Genomic DNA, 13,314 nt, shown 5'->3' on the forward strand with positions numbered 1-13,314 from the left:
CAACCCAGTCACTGAAACAGTGTGAAATAGATTATGGAGACAACTGAACATACTCGCAGTTAGAATGACACAATGATTTTTTCCGAGTTGATCTGCCTTTTTGGCTGCACTGTACTGTGGAAGTTGGAAGCTAGATATTTGTTTCTAGGAAGACTAAGAAGTAAGGAGTTTTAAAAATCTCACCTTGTAATAGCAAAAATATGAATAAGAGGTTTTTACATGAGTTTTTGATAGCTCCGGTTACAAGTGTATTCTGTGGAAGTGAAGGGAGGTACCATGTATCTTTTAGGATCTGAAGGCAGCAACCATAGTACTCAAGCCCATATTTCCCACTGAAGACAAAGGGCAAATCAAATCACCATTGCCAGGTGAATTGCATGATGGAAGGTTCTGCAGTAGCTCTGTGCTCGACTGACCAATAACAATTCAGTTCCAGCAATATTTAGCTTTAGCAAATGCTGTGCTGTCCATGAACAAACTTAATTAAAAGAAAGCTGAGTCCAGCTTACACAGCAGACACAGCAATCTGATAGTTTGCACAGAGAGAAGAAATCCTGGGCTTATATAAACTGTGAACTCTTTTAAAGTTCATGGTTTTAATTAAAACAGTACTTATAAATAATACTCCACTGTGGAGCTGATACAGGCATTTGTGAGAAATAATTTCCTACAATATTTTTTGGTTTTGCTCTTCATAAGTTTGGAGTTTGTTTTGCTCTTCATAGGTTTGGGGTTTAGGAATTTACTTGTTTGCAATTTTTGGACAAAATTTGGTAGAGCAATGTTTGATAGTTCTGGTTACAAGTGTATTCTGTGGAATTCTGTTGCAAGTGTATTCTTGGTCTATGCCTTGTCTAAGGAGTAACTGCAAAGAGTGTTTCAGTGATGGCCCAGTAATGCTGGGTGCCCGAGTCACATCTTTTCTGATTAGATGTCTCCAGGAGAAGGATTTCAAGTGGCAGGAGTTCTTTTCTTGGGTCATTATAAAGTTCAGTAGTGCTTAAATTTACGTATGTGAATAACCAAAAAATACTTTTCCAAAACACTGGGAAAATTCATTTCTTCAGAATAGTACTTAGAAGTGTTTTCTGTGTCCATGTGCAGAACCACTGTGTCTTTTCAGAAAGTGACCTCATTAACATTTTGACATGACTTAATGACAATCAAACTTATACAGAAAATGGATGCTGCAGGTTTAGTTTAGCTGTATTTATAATGTTTGATGGATTTGGCTAATTATTGCTAAATAGTGTTTGCATAATTATACTGGGGCCAAATCTCCTGTGACTTTTTGGAAACACCACACTTAAATTTTGAACCATCATCATAGTGTAAACACCAGGGCTGGGCACAGAAGAAGGAGAATTTATGAAACATGCAGTCAGCACTAAGTCTGAAAAGACACAGCAACTACTGTGAAGTCGATATGTCAGTGTGAGAGATTTAACATCTCAAGATGTTAAATCTTTGTGTATTGGAGCCTTTGGAAGACCATCAAACAACACAGAGATTCTTTTGAAGGTACCTAAGACAAAATAAGCTGCTTTGAATAACCAAATGTCCTCTGTTCTTCAGTATTTTCCCTGTGAAACCATCCGTGTTTAGACAGTCTTGGTTGAGGAGATAGCTCATGCTTCTGACAATGCCTAATGCAAAAAAATTTAAAGTGGAAAAGGGATAAAGCCAGGCTCAGTAGAGATAAGCTTGGGGGCATCATGCCAGTGTGTGAGGGATAGTGTGCTAGCGAGATCTGCTGTCTCAGTGGAGAGAGGGGATGGGCATCCATGCAGGAGCAAGAATACAAGGGTTATTGATGTGTTAGAAACCTCAAAAGCACCTGAGAGTGTAATAGGTAGGGCTTCTTCCCAAAAAAAACATGTTTGGATTGATAACCAACTGGAAGGTAATTTGACTACTGCCATGAAAGAAAATAAAAATTGCTTCTATAAATACATCACCAATAAAAAGGAAGCTAAGGAAAATTTCCATACATTATTGAATGTACAGGGAAACAGTGACAAAGAATGAGGAAAAGGCTGATGTACTTAATGCCTTCTTTGTCTCAGTCCTTAATAGTAAGACCAGCAGTTGTTCAGGTGAGCTGAAAGATGGGGATAGGATCAGAATGAAGCCCATATACTCCCAGGGGAAAGGGTTGGTGTTCTGTTATACAAGTTCATGGGACCAGATGGGATCCACCCAAGGATACTGAGGGAGCTGACATAGTGCTCATTGAGCCACTTTTAATAATTTCCCAGCAGAAAGGATGTGGTTGACTGGAAGTTAGCAAATGTGACACCCATCTATAGGGACAGGAATTTCTGGGGATATACAGGTATGTCAGCCTGACCTTGGTGCCAGGGAAGGTTATGGAGCAGATCATCCTGAGCACAATCACACAGCACATCCAGGATAGCCAGGGCATCAGGCCCAGTCAGGATGGGTTTATGAGGGGCAGGTACTTCTTGACCAACCTGATCTCCTCCTATGACAAAGTGACACTTAGTGGATGAGGGAAAGACTGTGGGTGCTGTTAACCTAGACTCAACTGAAACCTTTAACACTGTTTCCCACAGTCTCTGGGAGAAACTGGCTGCTCATGGTTTGGATGCATGTGTCTTCACTCGATAAAACCTGTGTGAATGGCCAGGACCAGGGCAAGGTGGTGGATGGAGTTGCATCCAGTTGGCAGCTGGTCACAAATGGTGTTGCCCAGGGATCAGTGTTGGGGCCAGGCCTGTTTAATTTCTTTATAAATGATCTGGATGAGGGATCGAGTGCACCCTCAGTCAGTTTGCAGATGACACTAAGTGGGGCAGGAGTGCTGATCTGCTAACGGGTAGGGAGGCTCTAGAGAGGGATCTGAACAGGCTGGAATGATGGGAAAAAGCCAGTTGTGTGAGGTTCAACAAGGTGAAATGCTGGGTCCTGCACTTGGGTGACAACAACCCCACTGAACACTGCAGGCTTGATGAGGAGTGGCTGGAAAGCTGAATGGTGGAAAAGGACCTGGGGGTACTGCTTGACATCCAGCTGAACATGAGCCAGTGTGTGTCCAGGTGGCCAAGAAGGCCAATGGCATCCTGGTCTGTATCAGCAATAGTGTGGCCAGCAGGACCAGGGCAGTGATTGTCACCCTGTGCTCAGCACTGGTGAGGCCACACCTCAAATCCTGTGTTCACTTTTGGGCCCCTCACTGCAAGAAAGACATTGAGGGCTTGAAGTGGGTTCAGGAAAGGGCCATGAAGCTGGTGAAGGTTCTGGAACACAAGTCCTGTGAGGATCAACTGAAGAATGTGGGGCTATTCAGCCTGGAGAAAGGGAGGCTCAGCTGCGACCTTGTCATTCTCCACAACTGCCTGCAAGGAGCTCGTAGCCAGGTCAGTTGCACCAGGGGAGGTTCAGATTGAATACTAGGAAAAAAAATTTCACCCTAAGGATTGTCAAACATTGGAACAGGCTGCCCAGGGAAGTGGTGGAGTTGCCATCTCTGGAGGGATTTAAAAGACAAGTCCATGTGTCAGGTACAGACATGGTTTAATGACAGACTTGGCAGTGCTGGGTTAAGGGATGGACTCAGTGATCATAAAGGTCTTTTCCAACTTAAACTTTCCAAGATTCTGTAAAAGAGCTTCAGAAATACTCTTGGCAAGGAGGCCTGCATTACTTTTAGCAGTTTTCTTCAACTGTATCTGTTATATAATTAATACATTGTGCACTTATAAAATCCATGTGAAGTTTAGGCTTTCTGTAGAGCATTGTAAGCCTTTTGGTGTGGTCCTCAACAAGAGAGTGAAACTAGCCAGCAATCAATAGTTAACTGGCCATTGATTTAGCTTTCTATATTGTTAAAGATGTGCCCACACAAAGGAAAGCAAAAAAGCAAGGAAAAAGTCAAAGGGAGCCCTGGCAGCTGCACTTCATTCATTTTGTTCACTTCATGTTACTGCGATGATGGCTCAAAATATGTCATTGGCAAATCTGGAAGGCTGCATTGTCTGGACCATTGCTATAGCAAAGGTTTCGTGAGAGTTTTTTAGTTTGTTCCTTCTTTTTATAAAACAAATATGTAATGTAAAAAAATCTTTGAAAGCAGGACTAGTGTAATTTAATTCATATCAGTGTATCTTCATTGATTGGGAGGGCACCACATGCTGGTACACAGGCACATCCCCAACCCCTACACCACAACACTTCCTTCCCATCCTCACTGAGGAGGAAAAGGATTTCCTGCTGTCACTTCTCTGAAACCAGAAGGTGATGGAGTTTGGGGTGACTTTCTTTTAACTTTCACATTACTAGCACATATTCATCCTATCTAGCAGTGATTAAGTAAGTTAGGAGCATCCTGCCATGCCTGAATAGGTCAGTGAAGAGAGAACATCTCTAAATATTCCTTGAAGACATTAGGTATTAGAGTGGAAGTTAAACACCAGGATTATAAATTCAGTACCTTACTCTGAAACCAGGCATCTTTTGTACATGTGAAAAAATATGCTATATTAATATGAAAAAGCAGCAAGACTAAATGGAGTAACAATAGAAAAATGGGGGGAAAGTTTTTTCATTCTGAATTTTGTTCTGTGAATCCAACCAAATGTGCATAAGATCAGCTTTTAAATTAATGTCTGTTTCAGATGTCCTGAAAAGTTCTCATGATCTGCAGTACTAAAAATATGAATATTAAAAATATAAGAAATAAAACAAGAAGAATTATTGAATGTGAATCTTCTGAGGGTAAATATTACATGCTTCCTCTAAATTTAATTTAAGCTTAGTGGCTATAAAAGCTCCAATTTAGAAATAATTTAATAAACTGAAGATGAGACTGATGCTGCCATACAACTGCAGTTTTCAAAATGGGGAGCAAACACGGAAAACATGTGAAATATCACATAAATGTTTCCATATAAATGATCTGGTTTCATATATATGGATCCACATAAATGGCTTTTTCTATAAAAAACATGATTATTTTTATCTTGAGGGGATACAGAAGTTCAACCTAGATCTTTAAAGGAGACAAGGAGTTAAGTGCACAGGCTGAAGATCTGGGCAGCAGCCATAAGGCAGAGATGAACTAATTTGAGGAAAAAACTGCTTAAAAGGTGTTTTGAACCTGCATCTAAAAAGACAGAACTGTGTTTCTAAAGGTGAGCTGTGATATTGACCTGTGTCAAAATGAGTATAATGAAGATTCAATTTATTAAAGACAAGCGAATAAATAAATATTGTTATATTGATAGTACTATTGATAAATAGTATAAATATTGATTATATCTTTTAAAGGAGGAGTTCAGAATCTCATATTGATCCACATGCAAAGTTAAATTCCCAGAATAAGTTTGGAAGATGGAAAAAGAAATCATTTGAACTCATAATCAGTGCTTGGTTTCCTAGAGCAAGCTGCTCTAAGGAGAAATAAATTAGGTTCAGTAAAAGGAATCGGTACATAAGGTTTCCAGATAAACCAAACATACTTAGTTTCCAGTCCTACTGAGATCACAGATTAGAAGAGTTTTGAGTTCCTTTTGGGAAAAAAATAACATTGCCAAAAGCTGTCTGCCCCTCCCTACACGTGTCTTTAAGGAATGCATTACCAAATGTACTGCGTAAGGAGCTTTAGCCTCACCTCACACAAGAAGGAATTGTTCTTTCAGCTTTTCACGCCTTGCTTCCAAAGATTATCTCAAGATGGGAGGGAAAATCCCATCTGAACGTTTTCCTTCCTTTCAAAAGTGTCTGGGAGGGCCCAGCAAAGCAAACAGCAAACTTGGAGTTGTAGCACACACCCCACTAGGGTTGGGTTTGGTTTTGTTTTTTCTTTTTTTTTGTTTGAAGTGCTGTTGGTGTAGTGTACTTCAAACCCTTTGCATTACAAACTTCTTTTGCTTCCTTGGCACAGGCCTTGGGAGCTGAGTGACTGGCCCAGCTCTTGCTTAAAGGCAGTAACAAAATTTCTGGCTGTTTCCCCAGTACAACTGCTCTTGACTGCTGAACTCCTCCAGAGCCTTGCAGCAGGACACCTGCTCTGTTGACCACTGGAGTTGGTCTGAGCCAATCAAAAACATGGGCTTGACCTACTGCTGGTTTGCAGTATTCACAATTTTAAACCTTCCAATTTTAAGATTGGATTTTTTTTTTCAAATTGGAATTAAAAAAATAAAATTAATCTTCAAAATTTTAAGCCTTTCTAGGTGTGGTTTTGACCACTTTGAGAGTCTCTATCATACACATCCCCAGCCAGAATGGTCCAGCTGCAACATATGCATGCAGCTAAAGCCCCTGGAATACAAGGGCCAGAAGAGCTGAGGTATTATGCTCAAACAGTGATGGTGAAACAGGCTGCAGTGGGAGCAAAGGGAGTTGCAAAAAGCCATGCACTTCTCTGGAGAGGAGCTTAAATTGACTTAATTTCTTTTTTCTTGTTGTTGTTGGCTCATTCTCTGGCACTCGGTGTACCCACACAGACTGGCACACACCAGGGCCCCAGAATGAGCTTAGCCTAAGGTGTGAGGCTGTGCCAGGATTTCCTAGGGTTGGGACTGACTGGATGAGTTTATCCCTGCTTCTTTGGGGCTGCAGTGCAAAGGCAAACTGCATGTGGAAAATCCTTGGGCTATCAAATGGGAGATCTTGGCTAAAATGAACGTCTGTGAGGACAGCCAGGAAGAGGCTTTTGATTGTGCCTTGAGACTGCACCTGCAAGTTTGCATGTCTTGAGCGTGGTTCTTCTGCAGTTGGCACACACTTTAGGCTGCACAGTTGCTTCACCACTCTCTTCATGAAGCAGCAACTTGGCCTGGTGTTGTACTCATTATTTATCTGCATTTGGCATAGAGCCTGGGAAAGGCAGAGGAAGTGTGCTGCCACACTGCAGAGAGCCTGCAGAGACCCCCTGCTCCTGTGAGCCTCCAGGACAGTGGTCAGCTGCAGTGGCTGTCCCTGGTCCCCCTGGGGAGGCCCTTCTCACTCGTGGGGGATTAGATCCAAGGGACAGGTGTGCTTTGGGAAGGCTGCATCAACAGGTGTGTCCCTCTCCCATGGTGCAGGGCTAGCATGGTGACTCTTGTGTGGTACAGAGGGGTAAATTTCTTCACTGCAAGGGTGGTCAAGGGTTGAAACAGGCTGCTCAGGGAGGTGGTAGAATCACTGTCCCTGGAAGTTTTTAAGAAACATGAAGTTGTGGTGTTTAGAGACATGGTTTAGTGGTAGACCTGGCAGTGTTAGGTTACTGGTTGGACTTGGTCATGGAGATCTCTTCCAGCCTTTGTGATTCTAGGATTCAATAAACTCGTTAGCAAAGCCCAGGCTCTGCTTGGCTGGTGGCCCCACAGTGCTGGCTCCAAGTCTCCAGCTGTGGGGCATCCAAGTCACGGTGCTGTTGGAGTTGTTTGTGGTGAGCATGTGGCTTTCTGCCACCCACCCTTTTGGTTCCTGCCCAGACTGTTGGGGTCATAGGATGGAGATACAGGTCTGAAGTGACCTTCAGTATCTAACAGAACACTTTCAGCTCTCTCACTGATGACTGGTCAGTCAGTGCATTTTGGGACTGGAGACAATAATAAATGAGATTTTAGTGGCCCAAGATGGGAAGTAGCCTTTTTTTAATGTCTAGTGAAAAGTCTTAGAGAGAATTAAATGAACCACAGGGAGCCTGATCCAGACACTAACATCACCATCAGTCCTGCAACCCCAGGAGCTGTTCCTTCACTGAAGGCAGAAACTGAGCTGTCAGCTGTTAGGATTATGAAAGACAAATAGTTCATGGGGTGCTCAAGTTCATGGTTCTGGTTAGGCTTATCTTGTCAACAAACAGGCACATTTTGAACAGCAGGACACTTACCTTTGACAGTGAAAAGCTCAGCAGCGTCATGGGGATAGGGAAGAGAATATCTCACATAGGAGCTTGGGGAATCTGGGATGGAAAGGCTTGGGCAAAATGAGAGGTGTGTGTTAGGACCTCCGCACTGAACATCAGAGATCTCTACGCAACTGAATAAGATCACAAGGAGCCTCAGTGCCAGAGGCTGGGAGTGGGACCAAGCCTGAGAAATAGGGACTCATGAGGGTAGGTGGCAGTGGGGTCTGGCTGCACAGTGACAGGACAGCTGGGTTCCACATCACCCCTGTAAAGCCTCCTCAGCTCCTGGCTGCATTACTGTGGAGGCATTTCATCCTGTTTCAGTTGGTTGTGTGATATATGGCTTCTGTGGGCTGATAATTCTCTCCAAAGGAAAGGGGTATTTCTCTAAATGCTATATTTGTATAGTAAGGAAAAATAATGTGATTTTTTTCATTTCTTAGAAAACACTGTTGTGTTGCAGAGGTAGCATGAGTGGCCTCATCTGTCTCTCTCTGTTTGCAGTATTTATTTATCACATTGATAAAAGATAGACTTGGCAAATCCCTGTGAAAGAGTGACTATGGTCTGCTAGTCTTTCATTTATCCTCAGAGTGTAGCTAACTTTCCATGGATATTTAAAACAACGACATTTAATCTCTAGCACAGTTAAAAGGCTTATGTGTTCCTGGTTCAGAAGTGAAACACGTTGGCAACGGTTCTTATTTATTTTATTTGTATGACCCAGCTTGAAAACTGAGTAGTCAAAGGAGGAGTTCTCATTTTAATGTGCTGTGGGACTGAGTTGCTTCAATGAAAGCAGAGGCTGTCGTGAAGTTACTGATGCATAACTCCGCTTTTCCACATTAGTCTGGTCTTTGGCTACAGGGATTTCATCAGCATCTTTTTTTCTAAATATTAGCAAGAAATGTTAATCCTTGAGCACTGATTGGTGGATTAATCAAAGCTCTTAACCAATCAATCGGTAGAGGTTTGCATAATAATGGAATTATTTCTGAAGAACTGAGCCAATTGGAATTGCAAAACTTTCTGCTTCAATTTGCTTTTTGAATGCCTCTGCTTTACCTGCCTCTATTGCTCACCCTTTCAAAGTACTGAGTAACAATGAGGATGCTTCCAAATTCCTACATGTTTCATTTTTTGTATGGTTTTGGGGTGTGGAGGGTGGATAAGGGGGAAACTACCAATAAAACTTACATAGCTTGCATACAGAAAAGGGGAAAAAAGTAAAGAAAAGAAAAAAAAGAGACAGATAAAGAAAATTATTTGCATTCTTGTCTCCCTGCTTTTCCCAAAGCTAAAAGTGTGTTCTGAAGCTCATATTCCTTTTCTTTTCTTGTCTACCTCCCCTCCAGGACTGTTTGCATGATTTTCCTTCCATTGTCGGTACTGTAGCACTTCTGACCCCTCACTAGCATCTTTTGGTTACTGGAGAGGAACTAGCTTTTGGATGTGTATAAATGTAAATTGATGTGAGAGGAAGGAAGATGACTGCAGGGAAAGATAACTAGAAAGGGAAATAAGGTTTTTCAATATTTGAGGTTTGTAACTTCAGTTGAATTTGCCGTAAGTTCAGTGTTCTTGTGTATGGTGCTCCTCTCCTCTCTTCTGCCCCTTACTTAAAGACATGGTAATAACTGGGTATATTTTTATGGACAGCAGCTTGAAAACATGCCTACTGTAGTCTTTTATTTCTGTTTTGTAAAACAGTGAAGAATTCATCATACACAGTAATGTGTTGTTTCATGAAGTAGTGAGTCTGGAGATGCAAAGCTAGAATGCAGTGGTCATTAGCCACTACATCCAAAGACAAGCATCCATAGCCCTGAGATCAGAATCCACATTAAACAGCACAACAGTATTACATGCCTCCTGATTTTGGACCTTTTGGGGTCTCTATTTACATTTTTTTTTGTCTCATCCAAAAGGGTTAAAATTTCCCTAGAGCCTGAGGTAAGAAAAGCTAAAAACTTTTTTCAGCTTCTGATTCTGGTATTTAGCTACCTTAGATTTGCCTTAGTCATTCTAGCCCCTGCAAAGATGGTGTGTGTGAATCACAGCTTGAAGCAATTTCTCTTTCCAATATTGAAGCCTTGTATGTAAAAGGCAGTGATGGAGCAGATATCTTGGTTCTGTCCTGTCCTCATACATCTTCTTGAAACAGAATGCATGATTGTGTTTGACAAGGCACATCCTCACTGATTTTAATGGAGTGAAGTTTGAAACTAGTTTAGTTAAACCAGGGCAGGTGGCTGCAGGACTGTGTGTAATTTCATAACAGTGCAAGGTTGCAGTGCTGCTGCAAGGTTATTAATCTTATTTTAGGACAACTCAGCAAAAAAAGGGTATTGCTGTTGTCAACTCAATGTTGAACAGGTAGAAATTAATTCCTGCCTATTAAAATGTGTAATAAACAAATAATAATAAACTCTAATAAAAAAAATTAAAAACTCTGCTCAGAGAACTTTCTCAGAGAAGGTGTTGTCTGGATTACTGCACAATATAATGATTGCATCCTTTATTTTTGGTTATTTAACATTAGCTGCAATTACGTAGTAATGCCTGATCCCATTCAGGCTTGTGCTGGCAGGTGATCAGATATTATGTAAAGCTTATATCAATAAAAATGGGCAGAGCCATGAAAATTTGCAAGGGCATAACTAAATTGATTTAATGCAATCAAGACCTGGTTGTCTGTAGACAAGGGTTTTTTTTATTGCTTCAATACAGTTATTTTACATATGGCATCTATGTCTCTTTCATGTTTCTATGCAAGAGTTCAGCAAGCAAGAATAGGAGTTGGAGCGGTTACCAAAATGAAAAGTTCAGCCTAAAGAGCTGAAATAGAACAAGAAAGCTGCTTTCAAATTTTTTTTTTTTCAATTATTCTTGCTACAGGCTTTGTTTTATAAGATGTTTTCATTTAGTCTCAGAATAAACACATGACCCGTGTCACCCAGGACCACAGGTTGAACTGCAGAACTCCCCCCTCCTCCCCCAGCCCAGTTAGATCTTGTTGCTTGTTATTAAGGAAGGCATTTTAGATGGGGAAAGAACAGGAGAAGATACTATGAAAAGTATTCTGTTTTCAACCAACCTTTTTCATGATGAACAGGCTGAATGGGAAGTGTTCAGGCTGGAAAGCACATCTGCTTAAAATATATGTTGAATTTTTTTTCTTTATTTATGTTAACATTAGCACATTTGGAGAAATCACGTTTTCTTCATGATCTCTTTGCTAAATTAGGACAAAAATCCAAGAACACTTGTTCATGAGAGTAATTTTCTATAAATGTGTAGTGTCACTGAGTTCAATAAGAGCAATCATGCACAGAATTAAGCACATGCATGAGAGTTTGCAGAAATTTGGCAAATATGTTGCCTTCATGAAAAGATTACCCAGCTTTTCTTCTAATGCCACTGTGAATACTTGGCTTGGTCCTATTTTGAGCAGCCCTTCTTGTACAAGTCATAAGCTATTCTACTGTGTTAAGCCTAACTGAGGATATTTCTCTTATTCTGTTGCAGCAACAAGAGCAAGATCCCACAAATCTATACATCTCAAATTTACCTGTGTCCATGGATGAGCAGGAACTGGAGAATATGCTGAAACCCTTTGGACATGTCATTTCCACCAGAATATTACGAGATGCGAATGGAGTCAGCAGAGGAGTCGGCTTTGCCAGGTGAAACCTTTGCTCTTACTTTTCATGCACATTTTATCGCCTTTGGTCCTTTGCAGTTGCTGTCTGTTCTGTAGCTCTGAAATCTCACAGCTATGGAAGATGCAGAGTGGCACCTTTATCAGGTTGTATCCATTCTTTCCACCAGGAAATGCCAGTGTGGAAGGATGTTCATTTCATTGCTCTAAAAAGTGGTTCATTCTGTGTAGATATATGTAAATAAAAATGGCTGGGAATAGTGAGCTATTAGTTCAGAATCAAGCTTGGGTAATAATAAATGTCCTACAGCAAAAAGCGCAGAAACCAAGGCCTGGGGTGAACTTATTGCAGTCTTTTAGTACCTGAAGGTGTCCTGTAAGAAATCTGGAGACAAACTAGACAGTCTTTAAGGTCCCTTCCAACCCAAACCATTCTATGAAACTGTTTAAATATTTGACAAAGATTTTGCAACAGGAGAAAGTAAACTTAGCAGCTGGAAGAGCAAAGGGTAGGAACTGTGACTGAAGAAATGTGTCTTCCTTGAAAGCTTCAGCTTCCTTGAACTGCAGCTGTGAAAAGAGCTTAAGGAGAAATATTTGCATAGAAAAAGCCCTGATGGAGTAGTCAGACATTTTAGACCGAATGGGCAACATATTATTACCATGTATTTCATTGTTAGTACAGATAGACAAGGCTCCATGTTTACTCTCAGGGAATATTTACATAGATTCTCTTCAGCTTGAAACATTCTCAAATCAAATAGTTTTCTTCTCAAAAGCCAAGAAATAGAGTGCTATATATAGAAGGGTATTGAAAAAACAAATAAGAAGAGAAATTTGCAATTCTGCTGCAAATCAGTCTTCTGCTTCAAAAGAAAAGGGGAAAAAATCCCAGATCATTGTTTCTACAGAATATTCATAACACTATGCTTTGTAAGGGAGGCAAAATAACTTCTTCATCTTGAAAATTTCTCTGAAATCCATCATATCTTGGTATATCATGGCACTTCTGTTAGTGCCATAATACCACTGAGTGAAAGGAGGTCCTGTGTGATAAAATGTTAGCTTTCAAGAAAAGTGACATTGTAGTGTTACCCCAGCCCTTGATGTGAAAGGTCATCATACACAAAAAGTATTTAGATAATATTGTCTGAATTCAATGAGAAAAGGCAAAACATTTATGCTGAAAGTCTAAGTCATGGATAAACTCGCATTTTTTGAAAATTGACTTACTTTGTGAAAATGTATTGAATTATGGAACATATTTCAGGGATCTTTAACGATCTAACTTGTAGGTTGTGTAATTCACCATGTCAGTGACAGTGGGGTAAAATCTTCACTCCATCAAAGTGTTCAGCAGATCTCCCACTGATTTGAGTGAGGCTAAAGCTAATCCAGGAATTTAGAACCATAGTCAAATGCTGACTCCTGTCTTTGCAGAATTATCAATACAATATTTAATTACATAACCAGCTGACTTTCTTTTTGTACAGAAGTGCTATCTGGTATCATTTTCCTGTATGTCAAACCAAACAGGTTGTTAATTTGTTTAGCTTTGCTTGTATTCATGAAGGCTTCATTCTAGTGTGCCTATGGCGTGGGCACCAAGGCAGTATAGGTAGGGGATGGAAGCTGGATTTCCAGTCCAAGTAAGATTTTAGAAGTTCAAATCAGTGCCCCAGGTGAGGATCCTGGCTATTCTGATTGGGACCTTTTATCAAAGCATATCTTGCCTGCCTGTGGAATATACCATGATTCTTAGCATAGCTCTAAACAGAGCCACAGAAGC

General features: G+C 40.7%; 1 protein-coding gene across 1 annotated transcript in view; it reads left to right on the forward strand.

The window, feature by feature from the left end:
* RBMS3 (RNA binding motif single stranded interacting protein 3) overlaps positions 1 to 13,314 on the forward strand; it is a 439,534-nt gene that overhangs the window by 277,912 nt on the left and 148,308 nt on the right. Inside the window, exon 5 of the mRNA XM_066571247.1 lies at positions 11,393 to 11,550. Within this exon, the coding sequence (XP_066427344.1) occupies positions 11,393 to 11,550 (158 nt within the window). The remainder of the gene's footprint in view (positions 1 to 11,392; positions 11,551 to 13,314) is intronic.

Source organism: Molothrus aeneus, chromosome 1, assembly GCF_037042795.1.
Source record: "Molothrus aeneus isolate 106 chromosome 1, BPBGC_Maene_1.0, whole genome shotgun sequence".
Classification (NCBI taxonomy): Eukaryota; Metazoa; Chordata; class Aves; order Passeriformes; family Icteridae; genus Molothrus; species Molothrus aeneus.